The sequence below is a fragment of the Lacerta agilis genome, chromosome 1, assembly GCF_009819535.1.
Source record: "Lacerta agilis isolate rLacAgi1 chromosome 1, rLacAgi1.pri, whole genome shotgun sequence".
NCBI lineage: Eukaryota > Metazoa > Chordata > Lepidosauria > Squamata > Lacertidae > Lacerta > Lacerta agilis.
Genome location: NC_046312.1, coordinates 41595767 through 41619588, shown reverse-complemented (window position 1 = coordinate 41619588; position 23822 = coordinate 41595767). Strand labels below are relative to the sequence as shown.

At 44.6% G+C, this 23822-nt stretch overlaps 1 protein-coding gene across 2 annotated transcripts in view; it reads left to right on the top strand.

The window, feature by feature from the left end:
- Nucleotides 1-23822, top strand: part of LTK (leukocyte receptor tyrosine kinase) — a 94625-nt gene that overhangs the window by 55200 nt on the left and 15603 nt on the right. For both annotated transcript variants that reach the window (XM_033145642.1, XM_033145641.1), the window contains 10 exons: nt 1528-1622; nt 10462-10639; nt 10985-11135; nt 15154-15285; nt 15613-15772; nt 17038-17220; nt 17882-17980; nt 19214-19366; nt 20569-20679; nt 23355-23541. In XM_033145642.1, coding sequence (XP_033001533.1) covers nt 1528-1622; nt 10462-10639; nt 10985-11135; nt 15154-15285; nt 15613-15772; nt 17038-17220; nt 17882-17980; nt 19214-19366; nt 20569-20679; nt 23355-23541 — 1449 coding nt within the window. The remainder of the gene's footprint in view (nt 1-1527; nt 1623-10461; nt 10640-10984; nt 11136-15153; nt 15286-15612; nt 15773-17037; nt 17221-17881; nt 17981-19213; nt 19367-20568; nt 20680-23354; nt 23542-23822) is intronic.

Here is a 23822-nt window from a genome sequence, read left to right as displayed (position 1 = left end):
TGTGTGTGTGTGTAGCATGGCACCTTGGATCCAGAAGGTGTAGCTATATGAAGGAAAGAAAAGACCCTTGGATGCCCTCACTCTGAAGCAGAGAGGGAAGGAACGCACTCCCACTGCCATGGGAACCTGAGTCATGCTCTCTGTCAGCTGATTATTATCACTGGGTCTCATTGGTCTCATTCCCAACGAAGGGTTACATTCCAAGGCAATAGCAACATGTTACCTCTTCCTCTTGACTTCCAGCACCATACTTTTGGTGCTACCCAAAAGCGAGAATGCTTTTTCTCTGGGAATTAAAATGTTGACTGAAAATGTTTGGTAAAAATGCCCCCTGCTTTGGTTCAGCTGTTGTATAGTTCAGTGTTGTTGTTTTTCCTATTTTGGTATTTGTAATGTTAATCATTTTATAAGGAGCCCTAAACTGTAGAGATTGAGGGAAGGGGGAGGTCCCAATCCAAGTCTCCCCCACCAACCACAAAAAACCCTTTCCAATGCCTGCTGACCATTGAAGCATGAGATTAAAACCCCACCGTAAAGCACCTTTCATAAATATATTCAATCATATTAAGATATGCTTCTTGATCTTGCATTTTAATCTATTACTTGTTAGATGTTCTGGGTTGTCAGATTTTATTTATGGACTGCTTTTTCACAGATGAAGTCCTAGCAATTTGGCCTTGCTGAGCTTCACTCTAATTTGAATATTTTTAGATTTTCCCAATCTGTTTAGAACAAGACTGTTTGCTAGCTGAATAAGACATTAAGCAACACTTGTTTTTCCTAATATACAATTTTCCCTCATAAATCATACTGGGTTTCAGCAGCAGCAGCAGATAATTTCCTGGTGTGACATGTACTTTTCATATTATCCCAGAGTACTATATTCTTATGGATGTATGTTTAGTTACAATTCTTTAAAACAAAAACAAAAACTGCTCAGCTTTATCCTTTAGGAATGGAACCTATTTTTAGCCATCCTGAATTAGCAGATTGTACAATGGTGTTTTTATTCAATGCATTAGCAAGAGAATGTGTGGCTCATGTGTTAAGACTATGGCTGCTGCTATCGTTGCTCTTTAGCAGCTATTGAATCCCAACTGTGTGTTAATTAGAATTACTTCAAATGTGAACATGTCAGAGTGCTAATTCTAAGTCTTTTTCAGGGATGGCTCCTTGACTGATCTGATAACTGTTGACCCTTAGTTTGGGGCAGGAAAATTCAGGGCTCTGTTTTATAGCAATATATTCAGTTACATTTTCTGAGTCTTAGTTTACTTACTGCTTTATTGTTCTGATTGGGACCTATGGAATGCAGCAATGTATGAAACATGCTTAATTTTTCAGTAATACTGATTATTTCTAGGTTGTGTTTCTGTTATTTCTGTTTGCAAGTTGCTTGTTGTCATACAATGTTTGATAGCCCTAAAGGAATAATCTGCTTTCTTGTTTGCAAAATCAATTCAGGTGTTTATTTTAATATATATATTCTCTTTGTCTTCTTCTCCAAAAATCTTCTTTGGTAAATAGCTTTCAGTTGCAGATCCGGGCCACTTGGGGCTGGAATTCGCAAGCTGACATTGCAGTCGACAATATTACATTTGGTCTAGACTGTTCCTCTAATGGTGAGTTACTTCTAATTAAGGTAGCGCCAAATAGGCAGCCAGCGTATTAAGCAATACGAGGACTGTGTGTTATGTTCTTATTGCAGAAGAGCAAGTTATTTGATTGTGTCTGCGTATCACTTCCTTCCTTTATTGTAGCCTCTATGGCAGCAAATATGTACGGTAAGTCTTTGTTGCTCAGGGACCAAATGCCTTCCCTTTGGATGGTATTCCTGATGCAAATACTGTATTAGCTCACGTTCACAGCCCTGAATCAAAGTATTGTGTTTTGGGGCTGGGGAAATGAGATTCTTCTCGCAGCTACCTCATCTGGTGTTATACCAACTGTTTTGTAGAATGTGGTAGCATGGGAAGCACGGTTCTTCCACTTCTCCCTCCTTGTAACCTTTTCTGACACAGAAAAAGAAAGGGGTAAGAAGATCTGCTCTCATTCCAGACAAGTATAACAGCCTTTGCGGTCTATGAGGGAAGAGCGACAGATTCTTTTTCAATCAGAAATCAGTAACATTGGCATGTTATCAGTTGACGTAGAGAGAACAATCCCGCCTTTCAGCGCTTCACTAATTAAAGTTGGTACACTTTTATCCACTTGCAACACACAGTGATTCTTAGGTTCATGCACACAACATTTCATTCTGGAATCAATGGAGAGTGAATACTGGTTTCTTCTGTATAGTCCACACTCCGTCTGGATCTAGATTTTGCACTTGAAAAGTGCTTCTGTAGAAACTGGTTTCATTCCAGTTTCATTACTTACGGGGACCCCTCGGGATGCCACTATCTGATGTAGGTTATAGGGCACCCTGTATTGGTGGTTTACCCTTCTGTAGACTCCCTGTAGATGGCAGGAGTCAAGATACAGCCTGGCTTCACCCCAATGCCTAAGCCGAACCACTCACATCTGTAACCAATAAAGTTCTGGCCTACAGGTATTTGAACCCATAAACCAAACATTCTGTGTAAGTTTGATTTATTGTGCTCCTGAGAACTTTGTGGCTTGGGTGCCTTGGGGCGCAAGGAAAGTTTTAAAAAGCCGCCCCCCAACATGTCGCCAGAAGGCAAGCCAGAGAGGACATTTTTTCCAGGATATGTACCAGAAAACAGAGATTTCCCCTGGTAACTTCTAGAAGTTAGTGTGAATGGTGTTGCTTGACAACGCTGTGCAGTTGAGGTTACAGGCTTCTGAAAAGACTTGAGTTCATACAGTTACATGAATTCCTGTAAGCTGCAATTGTTTTTCCTCTGAGTACAAGCTATTTCATTCATCATCTCATCCTTTTAATTCAATTAGATCTTGGAGAAGCCCAGCAGCTCTGCTTTGCTTTCAGTAATAAAATTACTTCTCCCCCTTGCCAGGAGAGGTTTCGGATGTCATTGACAGAGCCAGTTAATAGGCAGACAAGAGGTTATGTTGGGAGCTTGCAGATAGGCAGCAGGAAGGAAAGCAGGAAGGAAAGCCTAATTTTCTTCTTACTAGGATGGAAATGCTAATTTCCTCATATGTTCCGGCTATTCCGTTCGCCACCCTTCTCTTCATATAAGAATAGTGTATATGAAGAGTGTGTGTGTGTGTGTGTGTTGAATGGGGTGGTGGGCAGTTTTTTTGTTTGTTTGTTTACTACACTTCTTTTCCGCCCAGTAACTGAAGTTACCTGGGCAATTTACAGTGAAAGTTAAAACCATGAAGCAGAACAATACCTAAAATCTAGAGCAAAATAAAAGCAGTACAATACAATATCAGAATAAAGCCAGCGACAGAGGATAAAATGTCTAAGCAGCACATTCTTAAAAGCCTGGAATAATAAGAAGGTGTCTACCTGGCACTTGTGTCAATATGCATTCAGTGACATGCATACAGATCACACAGTATGAACACAAAGCAAGCTTCTCAGTAGAGGGCATTCCATAACTGGGGTGCCACCACTGAAAAGGCACTTCGGGGGGGGGGGAGGCACCTGCAGAAGGGCCTCCCAAGAGATTCAAACTTAAAGCAGGGCCTGAAATGTAGTCCCTGGGATTGTGGGGCAGAGAATAATACTTCACAACCAGAGCACCATACAACTAGCTTGTGAAAATAATAATAATAATAATAATAATAATAATAATAATAATAATAATAATTTATACATACATACATACATACATACATACCCCACCCATCTGGCTGGGATTCCCCACTCTGGGCGGCTTCCAACAAAGATTAAAAATACATTAAAATGTCACACATTAAAAACTTCCCTAAACAGGGCTGCCTTCAGATGTCTTCTAAATGTCAGGTAGATGTTTATTTCTTTGACATCTGATGGGAGGGCATTCCACAGTGCCACTACCAAGAAGGCCCTCTGCCTGGTTCCCTGTAGCTTTGCTTCTCGCTGTGAGGGAACTGCCAGAAGGCCCTGGGCACTGGACCTCAGTGTCCGGGCAAAACGATAGGGGTGGAGACGCTCCTTCAGGTATACTGGGCCAAGGCCGTTTAGGGCACCAACACTTTGAATTGTGCTCGGAAACGTACGGGGAGCCAATGTAGGACTTTCAGGACCAGTGTTATAAGGTCTCAGCGGCTGCTCCCAGTCACCAGTCTAGCTGCCGCATTCTGGATCAGTTGTAGTTTCCAGGTCACCTTCAAAGGTAGCACCACGTAGAGCGCATTGCTGTAGTCCAAGCGAGAGATAACTAGAGCATGCACCACTCTGGCGAGACAATCCACACGCAGGTAGGGTCTCAGCCTGCATACCAGATGGAACTGGTAGACAGCTGCCGTGGATACAGAATTGACCAGTGCCTCCAGGGACAGTTGTGAGTCCAATATGACTCCCAGGCTGCACACCTGGTCCTTCAGGGGCACAGTTACCCCATTCAGTACCAGGAAGTCCTCCACACCAGCCTGCCCTCTGTCCCCCAAGAACAGTACTTCTGTCTTGTCAGGATTCAACCTCAATCCATTAGCCACCATTCAACCTTCAACCGCCTCCAGGCACTCACACAGGACCTTCACTGCCTTCATTGGTTCTGATTTAAAAGAGAGGTAGAGCTGTGTATCATCCGCATATTGATGGACACCCAGCCCAAACCCCCTGATGATCTTTCCCAGCGGCTTCTTGTGGATGTTAAAAAGCATGGGGGAGAGGATGGAACCCTGAGGTACCCCACAAGTGAGGGTCCAGGGGTCTGAACACTCACCCCCCCCCCCCACTTTCTGGACATGGCCTAGGAGGAAGGAGCGGAACCACTGTATAACAGTGCCCTCAGCTCCCAGCTCCTCTAGATGGTCCAGAAGGATGTTATGATCGATTGTATCAAAAGCTGCTGAGAGATGCAGCAGAACTAGGAAACAGCTTTCACCTTTGTCCCTAGAAATACAGCACAAAAATGAAGTCTGGATGTGCCCTCTATTGATTGGTTCCAAATCTCTATTTACTTTTCTGGACCCAGAACTTGATCACTGGGAAATATGGAGGCTTTTCTGGCCTTTTTGTATTACCACATTCTACCCAGACCATCCAAGGGGCCCTATTTTCCAGGGAAAGTCCCAGATTTACAGAAACAGTCCTGGTTTCTGATTTGATCCCAGAATGTCCCGCTTTTCCTTAGGATGTCCCTGTTTTCATTGGAGAAATGTTATCTGACCCTGAGCCACCTGAAGGCAACCCTGTATAGGGAAAGTTTTTTTTTAATGTTTTATTATGTTGTATATATGTTGGAAGCAGCCCAGAGTGGCTGGAGCCACCCAGTCAGATGGGAAGGGGATGCATAATAAAATAATAATTATTACTGTTGTTGTTGTTGAATGGGACATCCCTATTTTCATCAGAGAAGTGTTGGAGGGTATGTCTACTTTGTCTACATCATCACTCACCAGCTTATCATTGCCTTATTTTCCAAGTTCTGCCTTCACACCCTACTGTTGAAAATGGTACATCTCCCCTGGAGGGATATTGTATGGCAGCAAAACAGCTGCTGCCATCTGGCTCTTTATTTACTATGATAACTGGTGCTCTAAGCACTTGGCAGGCACCATGTTTACTTTTTGAATAAGGCATATGTTGCAAACTGTTGAGGCGTGTAATACTTACCTCTGCATAATGCCAGCAAAGCAACCTTTGCTGCTGTGGTCATTTTTACAGTTATTAAAACTATTTTAATGATGGTATGGTGTAAATAAAATTGCATTTTAATGTGAAACTACCTCATTACCACTTCCCTAATCAATATAAAACCAAAATGCAGCTGTCACATTTCGCCAAATTTTGCAATGCGGTTCTAACATTTAAAAATCTGTAGAAAAAGGTGTAGGTTAGGTGAAAGAATGCAAGAAATGCTTTTGTTGGTGAAAGTAATGCACAAAAATGCATGACATTAGGGGGAAATTTGCACAAAAACACATACGAATTTTCATGTCGACTTTAAAAAAAAAAATCTGCAAACTGATGTGTGGAAATCAGGAGAAATGAACTTGAAGAATGGAAAAATTAGAAACTAAGGGACACTAAAATTGGCCGATTCCTTCATCCCTATTGATGAATACTATAATTAATCAAAGAAATAAAGAATACAGCCAGAACTCAAGACAGGGAGGCTTATCTCTCCATGTCAGCATGGAAACAGACCTCCTTTCATCACAGGTCTGGCTAAGCCTTAGCTTTCAGCTTGGTGGGGCATCCTGGTTCAAACACAGTAGCTGCAGTGAAACTGCAGAGCTCCAGCAGTTTTAAGGCTTCAGCCCATGAACAAGCCTTGGATGAAATCATGGCACGTATGTTAACATGTGTTGGGAAGCAGCAGGAGTCACCCTGTGGGAGGCATTCAGCAGCAGCCTCTTACAAGAATTCCATCATCTGCAGCATCTTGGCCTGCCAGATGGAACAATATTCCCTCTCTTCCCCCCATATGCTGTTCCCAGGGTCATCCTGACCCCCTCAGAGCCCATTTTGGAAGCACCGGGGAACCTCATTGCACAAGCAGACGTCCTTGTAGAGGGTTTCTACCAACAAGACTCATTAGTTGAATCCTGCCCTGTATATTTGGATAGGAAAATCTCTCTCTTTGAGGCCGAGGCACAATGTGTTTGCAGAGGTCTGAAGCTGCTTGCTATGTGTTGAGAAAACTACCGCTCTCAACCATAGCCTTTCTCCTTTTTTGCTGTTGCTTCTTCTCCCTTAACACCCTGGCTATTTGGCTTGTACTCAGAGCTGACTATGGCCTTGGCTTAGTGCAAAAGATGGACTCTGTTATTTATTTTATTTTATATAACAGAATTTGTGCACCATTTTAATTATGAAAAAACACACACACCCCTGGTGCTGTTGACCAGTGTCTGTGTCACAGGATACAGAATACAGTATATTCTGGTGTATAAGACTACTTTTTAATCCAGGAAAATCATCTCAAAAGTTGGGGGTCGTCTTATACGCCGGGTGGAAAATCTGTGGTTGAGTATATCTCAAACTCTATATTTTAACTGGAAAAGTTGGGGGTTGTCTTATACGCCCAGTCATCTTATACACCGGTATATACGGTAATTCACATAAGATATATTAACTTTTTTTTTATTGCAGCATCCCAGAATCTCAAGAATTCATCATTGATATATATATGGGTAGCCCAATACTTCCTGCATGCCAGGAATGTGGTTGTCTGTTTGGTGAGCGAGACAGAGACATAGCCCATAAAGATTTGAGACTGTTTAGGAAAAGGAGGGAAAGCTGTTTGTTTGGAGATGAAGAACTGCCCTAGGGCAGCCGGGAGGGATACTGCTGCGTTAAAGATTGAACCAGAAATACAGACTAAAGCAGTGTTCTGGAGAGTGATTTACATCCTGTGAAAGTGACTGAGTTTATTGTGCATCTCTGGATGTCAGCAGCTGAGCTGGAAGGGAGTTCGCGACCTTCAGCTTCCTAAGAAATTCAGCTGAATTCCAAGAAGACCAAGAGCCTCTTTGTGCTCAGTGTAAAGTAACTGTTTGGTTTTCCTTTTACCCAGATAGTTTGTTTTACGTTAATTTCAGCTTTTGTCATAGCTCTTGGCCTGGTGGCCCTATTGGAAAAGCCCACGCTATCTGGGCACAGATTGGATACAGCAAGGGAACTGTTTGGGCTCAATGTAGCCTTTGCTATGACCAGCCTACGAGTTCACACTGGGCAACCTTGAATTGGAGATTTTGTGGGGGTTGGGTGCACATATAGTCTTTGCAGTACACAAGAGCCAGATGTTTAGTCTGTTACTGGTCTTTTATGAGCCTGCAAAGCAGTAGGCAGTTTTAGAGTCCCCTAGTGCAGACGGTCTCTCACAAGCCATCAAAGCCGCTTCTTGCCATTCTATGAAATGCTATGTACTGTTTCAGCTGCCGCACCTCAAAAAAGTCTATTGTAGAGCTTTTAAAGGCGCGAAAAATGGCAACCAAAACAATAAGGGGCTGGAGCATCTCCCATATGAGGAAAGGTTGCAATGTTGGCAGCTTTTCAGTTTAGAAAAGAAAGTAAGGGAGAACATGATAGAAGTATACAGAATTAAGTGTGTTGTGGACCAAGTGAAGTTTTTGTCCCTCTCGTAATTCTAGAACCCAAATGAAGCTTCACATTGGCAGATTCAGAACAGACAAAGGGGATGCAGTGCAAACTGTGAAACTTACTACCACCACTTGTGTGGCATTAGAAATAGATTAAGCAAATTCATGAAGAGCAAGACTTGGCTACTAGTAATGACAGCTCTATATGCCCTCCTGTATCAGAGGCAGTATGCCTCTCAATACCAGTTGTTGTGGATAAGGAGCAGAGGTGGATTTCAGGCAGTTTTGAGCAGAACAGCCACACTGGGTGCACAGCCAATTTGGGCACCTTCTCAAAGCCCAGTAAGCACTTTCCTGGCTTTGGGAAGGAGGCGTGAGGGCTCTGGCAGGGTCCAAGAGTCCTTCTTCCCAAAGCCAGGCAAGTGCTTACTGAGTTTTGGGGTGGAGAAATGAGGGCTCTAGGACCCTGCCAGAGCTTTCATGCCTCCTTCCCAAAGCCCAGCTTAAACCAGCACCACAAAGGCTGGGAGGAGGGCATCAAATGTTGGCCTTGCACAGTGTGGCATATTACGAATGTCCACTCCTGTTAGGAGAGGGAAAGTGCTAATCCCGCCTGCTTGTGGGCTTCCCATAGGCATCTGCTTGGCCACTATGGGAACAGAATACCGGACCTTTGGTCTCATCCAGCAGAGCTCTTCTTAGGTTCTTATCAGAGCCCCCATGGCTGGCTATTTATTTTGAAAATTTGCACAGTTGCTAATGGCATGAATGGTTTTGTCATCAGACAGATTAACCCACTGTAGTTTCCTGACGTTTTGAGGTGGGGCTTTGTGTCCAACTCTACATTTGAGTTGGGAACTCTGCTCATGTGTGCAACCTGCCACGTAGGTGGCTGCTTGAAATGCAGCCGCATAGAGGCAGCTCTGTATGGCTCTGGTTACGTGGTTCCATGTGGTTCCAGTTATTCTGCTTGCAAAAACAATGGTGCAACCCTTATTTTGTTTTGTTTTTCATGGTTTGTATTAGCCTGATTGAAGTGGCTGAAACTATGCAGGGATCCCTTTTTTAAAAAGGGATTTGCCAAGTGGAGCTGCCTCCACAAGAATTGCCTTTCCATCTCATTTTGGGTCTATGGCTCGCAATAAAGCTGTGCATGCGTACTTTTCAGCTGGCAATTTTTGTAGTAGCTTGCACATGTGAATCAGACCACAGAAACCTGAATAATAATAATAATAATAATAATAATATAGTTTTACTGTTTTGATTTCTCTGTCGGCCTGAATGCAGAAATGTGGAAGCAGTACAGCAGGCTTCCTCAACTTCGGCCCTCCATATGTTTTGAGACTACAATTCCCATCATCCCTGACCACTGGTCCTGCTAGCTAGGTCTCATGGGAGTTGTAGGCCAAAAACATCTGGAGGGCTGAGGTTGAGGAAGCCTGCAGTACAGAATTCTGTGCACTATCACCTGTGCTACAGCAGCATCCTACTGCACTCCTTATTTCATTGGCAGACCATGGGCAGTGCTGTTTTGCAAAATAAGGACCAAACTGGACCATACGTTAGCTCTGTATGTGTCTCCTTAAGCGCGGGTTTTCTTTTTAAACATCAACTGCCTGCGTGGGGTTCCAATTCAGATCGGGACCCTCGTGTGGTGGATAGAGAGGCTTTATCTCACTGGGGTTCTTATTCAGCTTGGGGAGCCCACACCAGTGATTTACATGGGGGGTGGGGGAACGCCCATAAGAATGCAGCCTCAGTAACAATTTTGATGTATACTGTGGACAAAGGATAAAATTATTAAGCTGGAAGAATTCTACAAATGACCAGGGGTTTGGTCAGAAGTGTTTTTGACTTAGTTCTCAGCAATTCAAGAACATGACCTTCTAGCTAAGGATGACTGTCAATCAGAACCTTGACTCTATAGGCAGAAGTTGATGTTTCAGCAGTTCTGAACACTCATGCTAATACCTGCCCTTCCTTTGTCTCCAGTTGGCTTCTAGCCCGAATTCACTGGCTTGCCAATCTGTCCCGTATATACTTTCCATTGCGAAGAAGCTGATATAAACATCTCTGCAATGTTTTAAAAGCCCCGAAGATAGTTGATGCTACAAACTGCATTGTTGTTAACAACATGTCATTTCTGGCTAGAGAGTGAAGTTTGTAGTTAACACTTGTTACTACAAGCGTATGAGGATCTGGAAGGAATAACTTCCCTGAAAATAATGGGTTTCCTTGTTATGATGGGCAGATGACGCAAATATGGCATTTGCCTTGGGAATAAAAGGAAACTGACATAACGGTCACATCTCTGGGTGGTTTTTGTGGTCGTAGGGGAAGCGCCTGCTCCGGGCTGGTTGTTTACATCCTGCGGGGCCAGTGGGCCTCGAGGGCCAACTCAAGCACAGTGTGACAGTGCCTACCGCAACACCAACATTTCTGTGACTGTGGAGAAAGAGGGACAGCTACGAGGGGTGCAAGTGTGGAGAGTGCCAGCATCAAACCGCTATACGTGAGTATCATTGTGCTGCAGCGATTGTAATAATTTTAAGGGTTTCAAATGCATTAACTCAGTAATCTTTTCAGCAACCTCATAAGATGGGTGGGCTTGTTGTTGTGACCATTAACAGTAATACTACTAATAATAATAATACATCTCCGTCCTGCTATTCCTATATTCTATGTGGGTGGGTGATTTTGGGGGATGCTGCAGCTACACAGCTGACATCTCTTTGAAGTCTTTGATCTAAGCATGGTCTCCTTGGTGTCCCTATGAAGAGTTTGCAGCTGGAGCTGCTTTGGGATCTGGCTGTGGTTGTGTAGATTTCTTCCTAATTGCTTCTCCCCCCTCCCCCAGGATTTCTGCATACGGAGCAGCTGGAGGAAATGGAGCCAAGAACCACTACAAGCGATCCTATGGGGTCTTTATTTCAGCCATCTTCAAAATGGAGAAAGATGAGCTCCTCTACATCTTGGTGGGGCAACAAGGGGAAGATGCCTGTCCGGGGGTGAGGAACGGAGGTTTTCCACACTGGATGCAAGATAAAGTGCCAGATTGTGACAGTGGGTTAAGGGTTAGCATACTTCCAGGATACAGCTTCCCCAGTGATGGTAACTGGGAAACGGGAAGGTGGGACAGGAAGTACCTCAAATAACTGGTTCACACTAACATGGAGGTTTGCTGCTACCAGTACTTTTTGCTGGGTTGCCACCAAGTGCTACCTGTATTGACTCTGTTAGCCTCTTTGGACTAACAACAGGGAATACAGGTAACTCACATCTTATATGGGGGTTACGTTCCTGGCCATTGCGCATATAAGCAAAATCCCATAAACCCAGAATGACTCCTAGAAGACCATTTAAAAACCATTTAAAATTGCTGGACTTACTGTTGAGGGACAAATGCAGCTCTTAGTCTTCCTCCTTCTCTCCCTCTCTGGATGATGCTTCAGATGATATGAGGACCAGGGGGGTTGACTAGTAGCCAGAAGAAGTGCTTGACTGTGGTTCAGATGCAGAGGTGGGTTGCATGGGCACACCTGGTGGTTCCTTTGTGAGGAACATAGTGATTGACAGCTGCTCTTGAGCTCATCAAAAGTTTCCTTGTACAGCCTCAGAGTGTCTGCAACCCCACAGATTATCCTGAGGCTGCATTGCATAGAGGGGTCAAACTCTGCCATCTGATCATTTGCGTGGTTGGAAGAGTTGAGAAACTTTATGCAGCTTCCAGCTTGCTGGCTTATGCTTAACAACCTCATCTTCGTCCTTGCATTCTGAACGTCATCTGACCAGTTCCTCCGACCCTTCAGCCATCAATGCTTGTTGGCCCTCAATTGGCTCATCCACATTTTCGCTTGTCTCATGCTTTCTAGGCACAGATCTGAGCAGTTTTGCCTTTGCCCTGCCACTTCCCCCCAGAAAACCCACTGTTTAGCCCTAGGTAAATGTAAAGGGATCCCTGACCATTAGGTCCAGTTGTGTCCGACTCTGGGGTTGCGGCGCTCATCTCGCTTTATTGGCCGAGGGAGCCGGCGTACAGCTTCCAGATCATGTGGCCAGCATGACTAAGCCGCTTCTGGCAAACCACAGCAGCGCATGGAAATGCCGTTTACCTTCCCGTCAGAGTGGTACCTATTTATCTACTTGCACTTTGATGTGCTTTCAAACTGCTAGGTTGGCAAGAGCAGGGACCGAGCAACGGGAGCTCACCCCGTCGTGGGGATTCGAACCGCCAACCTTCTGATCAGCAAGCTCTAGGCTCTGTGGTTTAACCCACAGTGCCACCCGCATCCTAAATTCAGGGCGTTTAGCCCTAAATAGGAACAAACATCAATCTGCGGAAAATCCTATGGCCGTTTGTGAAATTTCAGCGCTAAAGCTTGGGTTTAGCAGGGAAAAGCAGTCGCACAAATGGAAGTGTGGATGAGCCTATATCCTCTGGATCATTCCCAGGTACCAAAAGACTGAAAGCTGCTGCACTGAGTGTCTTGAAGGAGCTGGAGTCATACTAAAATAAGTCATTACAGGAGGTACCTTTATACATGCAGCAGAGTCAAGTGGTGAAGTTTTCCCCAGACTGTTAACACTTTCAAGCTGCATGTTCTCCCTGACCCCTGGATCTACTGTAGATGACACTTTGCATTCCTGATGTTCTGCCTGACATTCTGCCTGCTAGGCTGGAGAGTTATATTTTTCACTGATGAGTGGGCAGTGAGAAAGGACCCACCCACTGCAGCCTGAAATGGTATAGTCGAGGTAAAGGTTTACCACTTGTAAAGGTACGAGGGGGCCACGGGTGGCCCTGAGGTCTAAACCACTAAGCCTCTTGGGCTTGCCGATCGTAAAGTTGGCAGTTTGAATCCGCGCAACGTGGTGAGCTCCTGTTGCTCTGTCCCAGCTCCTGCCAACCTAGCAGTTCAAAAGCATACCAGCATGAGTAGATAAATAGGTACCACTGTGATGGGAAGGTAGACACCGTTTCTGTGCACTATGGCTTCCGTCACAGTGTTCTGTAGTGCCAGAAGTGGTTTTGTCATGCTGGCCACATGATCTGGAAAAGCTGTCTGCAGACAAATGCCAGCTCCCTCGGCCTGAAGCGAGATGAGCACTGCACCTCATATTTGAATTTGACTGGACTTAACCGTCAAGGAGTCCGTTACCTTTACCTTACCACTTGTTTCTGCTAAATGTGTAAACTGGTTCTAAGAGAGGCTGAAACTACAACAAAACACACACAAAAATAATAACCGCAGCACGTCTATTTTAAAATATTGATTCTGGGATTCAAAATGGATGTGTCAGCTTGGCTCCTTCTTCCATTTGCTTTAATGAAGCTACCACATGCTGTCCTTCAAATAAATTATGTTGTTCTCCAGATTGAATTTAATTGCATTTTCTACTAAGAACATGTAGGAACAACCACACTTGGTGAAGTGCTGTGATCTTCACACTAGAATTCATACAAAGCATACTGTATTTCTCCACAGATTGCATTTTGCTGGCTTTTGGCCTTCACTATTATTTATACAGTAGTGTCAATGCCTCATTGTCTTTGTCTTTGTATAAAGGGAAAGTAAAAATGAATTCTCCCTGCAGAGAACATGAAGTCTATAGATCAAATCTGGGCCTCATAAAACAGAGGCTTTTCGAATGTGCTAATGAGGATTTGAATAATCTCCACAAAGGCACACTGAAAAGATCAAACAGTTAAGAATGGTCTGTCTCAAGTAAACCCAAATTTAGTCAGCCATTTATTACTCTCATGTGCTTTCCCCAACGATGACTTTTGGCCCATCAAAGAAGTAAAGGCATGCCAAGAGCCAGTTCACAGTTCACAGACCAGGTTGCCACTTCTGTGCTATGCATGTCCTGGTTAATGTTGTAATGCCTGAATGAGAAATTGTTGCCTGTAAATACACAGGGACATGCAGTGAGGACATGCTGGCGCATCATCTTAAAAGAGAGAGAAAATGGAAAAGACAGGAGATTGGTTGTTTGGTTGCATTGCCTCACCAACAAACTCTTACTAAATTAGCTGTTACTGGCTTGTACTGGACTGAAAAAGTTATTGTGGCTGGTTACTACTTTTCCTGTGGGTGGCGCTGTGGGTTAAACCACAGAGCCTAGGGCTTGCCGATCAGAAGGTTGGTGGTTCGAATCCCCGCGATGGGGTGAGCTCCCGTTGTTCGGTCCCAGCTCTTCCCCACCTAGCAGTTCGAAAGCACGTCAATGTGCAAGTAGATAAATAGGTACCGCTCCGGTGGGAAGGTAAATGGCATTTCCGTGTGCTGCTCTGGTTCACCAGAAGTGACTTAGTCATGCTGGCCACATGACCCGGAAACTGGCTGCAGACAAACGCCGGCTCCCTCGGCCTATAGAGTAAGATGAGCGCTGCATCCCCAGATTCGTCCGTGACTGGACCCTTTACCCTTTACCCTTTACTACTTTTGCACACTTGAAGAAAAAACAAAGCATTTAAAATTACCTTTTCTTCTAACAAGAGGTGCTGCCTGTTTGTTTGTAATCTCACATTTAAAATAAACAACCCCTGTCTTGTTTCAGGACCCTCAAAATGACAAGTTCACAGATGTCGTACAGCAGCAGTTCTCAAACTCCACCACCCCAAAGACCATTTGAAAGTTGCTGATGTTTCTTGGTGGTAGCAATTGTAATTCCATATAATTCAAATTGCAATATGATAGAATAAAGGAAGCAATAAAAAATACAATCAAAAATCAATATGAATAGCCAATGTGATGAATGTGCCATCTCCCACCTTCAACCACATATTCATAGAAATGTCACACACCACCTCAGTGAAGCTTGCAGGCCACTGATGGTCCACAGGCCTCATTTTGAGAATCCCTGCTGTACAACGTATAAGCTCATTTAAATGTGATTTACCAATTAGTTGAAATTTGCTTTAACCGACGTTTAAAAAAAGAAGACCCCTTAATTAATGGGGAGTAACTTGCCCCGAGCACTTTGTTGGTTTTTAGCCATTCCCTCTTTTTCTCTCTCTTTCAGAGCAATTCTCAGACTGAGCAGATCTGCCTGGGGGAATCATCAGAAATTGAAGATGAGTACAAGAAAGAAAGAGGACTGACTGAATGGGCAGGCGGAGGAGGTGGAGGAGGAGGAGCAACGTACATCTTTAGAGTAAGTTCTCATGTTGCATTTTTCTCCAGCCTCTTTCTGAAAAGCACCTAGGAAAAGGAAAAGCCAATAGGGCAAAAGCCCATCGACACACGGCAGCACCCATGCAGAGTTTGCTGTTTTGAGCTTATGATTCTATACCTATTGGGGTTGAATGTGCACGGGAGGCTGCTCAAGTCTCTCTGCATTGCCATTCGTGCCTGTTGGAGGGGAGCATTTTTTCAGTCGTTTATATCCGAGTCTCCTTTTAAAAACTGGTGTCTGCTTTTGAACCGGCTGTGTTCCCTCAGTTCCCTTATTGTGTTGTTTGTGTGTGTGTGCTTTCTTTAGCAGCGGAAGAATGGTGCATTCGAACCTTTGCTTGTAGCGGCAGGAGGCGGAGGGAAGGCTTACATGAAATATCAGGATGGCTCCCTGGATGATATGTTCTTGGAACAGTATGTGAACAGCACAGCAGTCCCTGGAGTCAGTGGGAGGACTGGGGCAGCAGGTGAGGATCTATAGGTTATAATATATGTTAGATTTTTACAGCCAAACAAACCACGCCTGCAGCTTTGGGAGACCCCACCAACCTCAGCCTGCTCTTAACAAGCCACCACCTGCCCGCTTTCCTGTGGCAGGAGGCCCCTAGAATTGATGCTGGAGGCACAGACATTCTTTACTTATGTTTCACTACCTTTGCTAGTGTAAACTAGTGGATCCATCATTCCAGGGAGTCACTGCAAACTTCCCTTTTAAAGAACAGAAATTTTAACCACTCAGGTATTTAAATCTACACCATGCTTACAACATTAGGTAAAGGTAAAGGACCCCTGGATGGTTAAGTCCAGTCAAAGGCAACTACTGTATGGGGTTTTGGCACTCACCTCACTTCAGGCCGAAGCAGCCGGTGTTTGTCCACAGACAACCTTCCAGGTCTTGTGGCCAGCATGGCTTCTGGTGCAACGGAACACCGTGACGGAAACAAGAGCGCATGGAAACGCTGTTTCCCTTCCCACCGCAGCGATACCCATTTATCTACTTGCACTGGCATGGTTTCAAACTGCTAGGTTGGCAGGAGCTGGGACAGAGCAACAGGAGCTCACCCCATTGCGGGGATTTGAACCACAGACCTTCCAATCGGCAAGCCCAAGAGGTCCAGTAGTTTAGACCACAGTGCCACCCATGTCCCTCAACTTTTGTATCATGGTTCCAAAGCAGTGGTTTTCTTAGGTGGAGAGAATGTCCCCATACAGTTATACCCATGTATCCCTGAAATACACCCCTGGTCCAGTCATGTATAAGAACAACAGAACTGCTGTTAGAATTTTCTTTTGTGACCTTTGGGGAAGCGGCATAGCTCAGTGGCTATGCATAGCATTGAATGCAGAAGACCCTGGATTAAGTTCCCTGCATCCCAGGTAGGCCTGGGAGAGATTCTGTGTCTGAATGCCCGGAAAACCACTGCCGGCCAGTGTAGACAGTTCTGAGCTTGATTGACCTGTGGTCTGGCTCAGTATAAGGAGATTCGAACCGCCGACCTTCCGATCAGCAAGCCCAAGAGGCTCAGTGGTGTAGACCACCCACCCCACGTCACAACATTATTGTATCACAAAGTGATGTGTGTTATCAGCATGTAATGACAAAGTATTTGAAAGCTGTTTGTGGAATGGAATTCCATTTGCATTTATCAAAGATTTAACTTTGATGCCAGTGTCTGCCTGTGAAAGTTGTGTTCTTACTTTTAATGCACTCTCCTCTCTGTGTTTGTTACAGGTGGAGGTGGTGGCTGGGAAGATATCACCAAGTTTCCTTGGGCTGGGAAATCACTTCTGGAGGGTGGAGAAGGTGGCGAGGCCTGCCAGAAAGCTCTAGAGAAACTTCAGTGGGCCACCTCAGGTGGTTTTGGTGGAGGAGGAGGAGCTTGTACATCTGGTGGAGGAGGTGGAGGCTACAAAGGTACGCTAGGCTATTTGAACTTTCCTCAATCTGGTGTTGCCCAGATGATTTGGACTACAACTCCCATCTGGGCTATACCTTAATTTCAGTGTTTGCCAGACTGAATAATCATTTCATTCAATGAAAGTTTGAAGTAGCCAACGACTAGGACAATCAGTGAACACACAAAATGGTGCATCAAGAAGGTGTGGTGCAGATATTATTCTCATACCTCTACATAACAATAATATTCAAATCTACAAGCTTCATCCTCAGTGTTGCTGCTGTCCTGGAGAACGTAGAGCTACTTCCTTTCCATTTCTGACAAGCAGGCAAGTGTGGTGATCTGGATTGTGTACAAATGAAAACCCACACCATGGAAAGTGGGGGTATTGAAATGAATTTGGTAATCATTTGTATCTCTCTATCTTTGCCATAGAAGCAAGGATTTGGGGGGTTAGAATGGGAGTATAGCACGATATTGAGTGAAGTGCTATACTCAGTGATGTACTTGTTTCCTGATTGCAGAACTGCAGATTGCAGAACTGCTGTGCCTCAGCAGCACTAAAAGGCCTTGTGTGGAAAGCATCAGTAACATGACAATACTAAAAAAGTATTGGTATAAACTGGCAACCCGCCAATCCTTCCATTTGCAAATGTGGTTTGTTTGTTTTTTGCCTAGGTGGCCACGCCTCTGAAGCTGATGACATCACAGCTGATGGACGGCATGGTGTTTCCTTTGTGAATCCAGCTGGGGAAGTCTTCCTGGGTCCCTTGGCAGGTGAGATGCAATCCACTTCTTTTAGCACCCTCCAACCCGTCTGCAGTGTACATTCCTTGTCCACATACCCAAATAGTATCTCTTGTTTTAGGGCAGAGAGGACTTTTTTTGGCAGGGGAGGGACACACTAAACAGAATGGAGTATACACTTTCATAGGTAAAGGTAAAGGGACCCCTGACCATTAGGTCCAGTCATGTCCAACTCTGGGGTTGCGGTGCTCATCTTGCATTACTGGCCGAGGAAGCCGGGGTACAGCTTCCGGGTCATGTGGCCAGTATGACTAAGCCGCTTCTGGCGAACCAGAGCAGCGCACAGAAACACCATTTACCTTCCCGCCGGAGCGATACCTATTTATCTACTTGCACATTGGCGTGCTTTCGAACTGCTAGGTTGGCAGGAGCTGGGACCGAGCAACGGGAGCTCACCCCATCACAGGGATTCAAACTGCCAACCTTCTGATCAGCAAGCCCTAGCCTCTGTGGTTTAACCCACAGCACCACCCGCGTCCCATACACTTTCATAGTTACCATTAAATGTGTTACTGTACTTCTGATAAATGAGCCACCATAGCTGCTAGAAGGCTCTGATAATTTATGTCCCGGGCTTTTCAGAATCATCTAAGGGGGGCGCTGTCATCTAAACCACTGAGCCTCTTGAACTTGCTGATTAGTTCGGCGGTTTGAATCCCCGCAATGGGATCCGTTGCTCTGTCCCAGCTTCTGCCAACCTAGCATTTCGAATGCATGCCATTGCAAGTAGATAAATAGGTACTGCTGCAGCGGGAAGGTAAACGGAATTTCCATGTGCTCTGGTTTCCATCACAATGTTCTGTTGCTCCAGAAGCGGTTTAATCATGCTGGCCACATGACCCGGAAAGCTGTCTGTGGACAAATGCTGGCTCCCTCGGCCTGAACACCAGATGAGTGCTAAACCCCATAGTTGCCTTTGACTGGACTTAACCATCCAAGGGTCCTTTACCTTTATCATTAGCCATGCACTATCCAAAACCAAAGGGGCGTATTGTTTGCCAGATGTGAAATATATTGACATTATTTTTAGCTCTCCTACCCCACTAAGTAGGAGCTACAGAATAGATAAGGGGGTATAACAGGGAAGTTCTCACTTGTCACTATCTTCCCTTCCTTAGGGAATGACAGCTGCATCATCTAGTCTGAGATGTGAGCTTAGGAAAAATCTAAACTCTCGTGTGTATCCATTTCCTTCTCATTTAGTTATGGAGAGTCATGGCGAGGTGGAGATTGATATCTACGTGAATTGCAGCCACTGCCAGTCCGGTATCTGCAAGCAGGCTCCTGACGCCCATCTGCCCATCTGTATTTGTGCAGTCGGGGCCACCTTGGCCAGTGACAATGTATCATGCACAGGTAAAATGTGGAACACCCTCCCAATATATAAATAATAATAATCATTTCTTGCTTTTTCCTGGCCTTATACCATGAACCAGAGGAAGGGCCATAGCTCAGTGGTAGGACTAAGAGTGAGCCCTGTCTGAAATCCTAGACAGCCACAGCCAGTCATTGTAGACAATACTGAGGTAGATTTTCTAGGGACGCGGGTGGCGCTGTGGTCTAAACCACAGAGCCTCTTGGGCTTGCCGATCAGAAGGTTGGTGGTTCGAATCCCCGCGATGGAGTGAGCTCCCGTTGCTCTGTCCCATCTTCTGCCAACCTAGCAGTTTGAAAGCACACAAGTGCAAGCAGATAAATAGGTACCGCTGCTGCAGGAAGGTAAATGGCGTTTCCATGTGCTCTGGCTTCCATCATGGTGTGCTGTTGCCCCAGAAGCAGTTTAGTCATGCTGGTCACATGACCCGGAAAGCTGTCTGTGGACAAATGCTGGCTCCCCCAGCCTGAAAGTGAGATGAGTGCCACAACCCCATAGTCGCTTTTGACTGGACTTAACCTAGATTGTTTTCTGAAGTGCATCTTATAATTTGGGGTACATTGTTTCCATAAAGACTCCCCTCTTGTGCATGGTTAGCGGACATATGGACTTTAAAATGATGCAGCCATTTAATTTTGTTTCATTACCATGTTTGTTTCACGGTGATTTATGACTATTGATTGCTATTAGATTTTGCTAGGAGATCTATTTGTCACCAATGCGCCCATCCTGTCATAACTACTTCTGTGGGATGGGCATACCAATGGCTGTTTGTCAGAATGTCTAAATGAAACCCATCACGTTCAAAGGCTCTAGACCTCTGGTTATAAGTCTCAGGGATGGCCATCTCCATTTTGCTCTGCTAATGGCAGACCTGGAGAACCTATAACCCTCCATGACTATGGTCTCCTCTTCTCTTCTCCAATGCCCATCAGTCCCAGCCGGCTGGATCAGCAGTCAGGGATGATCAGAATTGTAGTCCGGCAACATCTACCTAGCTGCACATTCTCCAGCCCTAATTTATGTGATCCACAGGGTCCTGTGATTGACCACAGTTAGAAAACAGAGCACTGGATTAGATAGGACTCTTGGACTAATGTGTTTGACAGTTCTCTTTGCCAGAAACATTGCATAGGAGCTGTGGGCGTATGATGATGTAGAATTATAGTTTTGTTTTGACCAGTTCTCCGTGAGCCAATTCCAGAAGGACAACTGCCTCTCTCACTCCTCCTGGCTGTGATTGCTGTGATTGTGGTGCTTGGAATGGCTCTCACTTGCGGCAGCCTATCGTTCGGTAAGAAGCATCGATTACACTTCTTTTGGCCAGTGTGGTGTAGTGGTTAAGAGTGGCATTATCTGGGGAACCGGGTTCGTGTCTCCGCTACTCCACATGCAGCTGCTGGTTGACCTTGGGCTAGTCACACTTCTTTGAAGTCTCTCAGCCCCACTCACCTCACAGAGTGTTTGTTGTGGGGGGAGGAAGGGAAAGGAGAATGTTAGCCGCTTTGAGACTCCTTCGGGTAGTGATAAAGCGGGATATCAAATCCAAACTCTTCTTCTTCTTCTTGGTGCATTTGCTCATCTTGGCCATTCACATTTCTGACCTTTTCCTACCCTTTATAAAGGCATCCTGTGAAGGCTGCCGAGTGTTTGGAAGACAATGGTTGACTCCTCAAAGGACCAAGAGCTGCTCAGCATCACACAGAACCTAAGCATTATTGGACTCTTTAATAAATAAGTCACAATAGTAGTCATAAATATATTGTGTACTTATAAAAATGCAGCACACTGTCCAGATAAATGTATAACCAGTCCCTGTAAACAGGGTCACATTCTTTTTTTTAATTAATTTTTATTAAGGATTTTCTTGATTTACAAAGGTGTGTGCAATGTCTCTCTCGTATTTTTCCCATGTAACATTTTTACAAATCAGTTTTGGTTGTTGAGACATTAGGGAGAGAAGGGGGAAAGAGGTGGGTGGGATGGGGAGATGGGTGAGGTGGGGTGACAATGTTTCTATTTTACTTAATATATGTAGGGTTTGGTGTCAGCGTTGTTTGTGTAGGTTCTCTGTTGTTCGCTTGTGCTTCTTTGGCGGTGAGAGAGGTCAGGATTGGCGTAGGGTGTGATTGTTCATTTGTGGTTGGCTGTGGTGATCTTTTGGTTTCCTGTATGAGTGGGGTGGGTGGGTGTTTTTGATCAGGTTAGTCATATTGATTTGTATGCTTTCGGTAGATTTTTGTCATTGTGTTGTTGGGCTGTGTGTGTGATGAAGGGGAACCATACCGGGGTGAAGGTGTCTTCTTCTGTTTGTCCCTGTGACACAGGGTCACATTCTAAAACTCAAGGTACAAAAGAGAAAGGAGAAGGGAGAGAACAGGATAACTGAAAGTATGCTAAGTTTGCTGATACGTGTACAGCATGTACAACTTTTACCTCCATTGCTAGCCTATTGGTTAGTTGAACTTTGCAATGTTTTTGTCAACCTGGAAAAAAGGGACAAGTGGGGTGCCACAGGGTTCTGTCCTGTGCCCATTGTTGTGCAATGTCTTTATAAATGACTTGGATGAAGGAATTGAGGGGGTGCTCATCAAATGTGCAGATGACAGCAAACTGGGAAGGGCAGCTAATGCTGTAGAAGATAGAATCAGAATTCAATATGACCTTAACAGATTGGAGAACTGGGCCCAAGCTAACAAAATGAATTTCAGTAGGGTCAAATGTAAGGTTCTGCACTTAGGCAGGAAGAACCAGATTCACAAATATTGGATGTGGGACACCGGGCCTACTAGTAGTACATGTGAAAAGGATCTATGGGTCTTGGTGGACCACAAGCTTAACCTGGGTCAACAGGGTGAGGTTGTGGAGGTTTAGCTGAGATTCCTGCATTGCAGGAGGTTGAACTAGATGACCCTTGGGTCCCTTCCAACTCTATGATTTCAAGTGAATGAGGTCAACCTGTCATTGCTGCCTCTGGGGAGCAAGCCACTTACAAAGATGTGGGAATAGATTCAAAGTATGGCATGTTTTAGCAGCAAGGGTCAACACTGCTGGGACAATAAATCCCATCTCTTACTTGACAGGTGTGGTATACAGAAAAGATGAACTAGAAAATCGTTGTTATAAATCTGCACTGTTTGATCAAGCTTTTTTAAAAAAAGGCCTGTCTCAGTAAAAGATTCCTGACAATGTTTTGACCTAAGGGCCCTTTTCTGAAGTGAAGAAAATAATTCAGCAAGTTGTGTTTGCATTTACATTCAAAACCCTAGCCCACCTTTCAGGTCTACCTAAATGTTTTGTGGGAGCTGTATAATTAGATGTCTTGACACAAATTTCTTACACAAAATACCTGTGTGTATGGCCAGGTGGGGGGCTGATCAGAGCTTTGTATGCATACGTGTCACATTGTTCCAATCCAGATTACCTCAGATCAGTTATTAGCCACAAGCAGCAAATAATCAGTGTGTTTTGATGTTTCTGAATTCTTTTTTTCACCTTTGAAAAGAGGTCACAAGTTGCTTTTTTCATCAGGGATTTTACAGAAGCATAAAGACAGTGTTTTTTAGCTTGATTGAACAGTGTAGCTTTTCTATTTTGTCCTTTTTATGTTCTGCGGATTCACAGGTGGCTGATTTATTTATTTTTTATTTTTATTTTTTTGCAACAGCTCACAGTCACAAATATTTCAGGAACTAAAGTTATTTCTGCTTAAAAGATGTTTGCTTAGGCAAGCCTATCCATGCCTGTAGAAGTTTGGGCATTGATGACCTAGACAGGCTTGCTTGTCTATGATTAAAAATAATAATAATAATGATCACAGTAAATGAGCAAATCCTGCCTAAAAACAACAGGGTTTAAATAGTCAAAAGAACGTCCAGGGGAAACATTGGAAAGTTACTATGGGCATTACTTTGCTCTTCTCAGATGTTGGTTATTTCAGCCTTTATCTCTGTGAACTTTTCTCTTCAGTTTATCATCATAAGAAGAAGCAGCTTGAAGGGGCCAGGGCCCGTCTCCAAAGCCCAGAATACAATCTGAGCAAAATCCGCACTTCCACTATCATGACGGATTACAACCCCAACTACACCTTTGCAGGAAAGGCAGCCAGTCTCAGTGAACTCAAGGAGATCCCGCGGAAGAACATCTCCCTTCTCCGGTAATGCGTTCTTGCTGACGTAGGAAGGGGGATCCTAGCAGAGGTTGGGGCGTTGTTTTAATATTAGTGGCTCTGATGTCAACAGGCTAACCAGAAGGTTTAGAATGTTACCCTAATCCTGTACCAAATGCTTTGATTATACAAATAGGCCTGCACAGCACTCAGTTATACCTGAAATGAAGACCCTTTGTATCCACCAAGTTAGTGCAGAGTGTTGCACACATTGCTTAAGGTTTCTTTGCACACGTTAGATTTGGATATCCTTCCCCACCTCCCCGGGT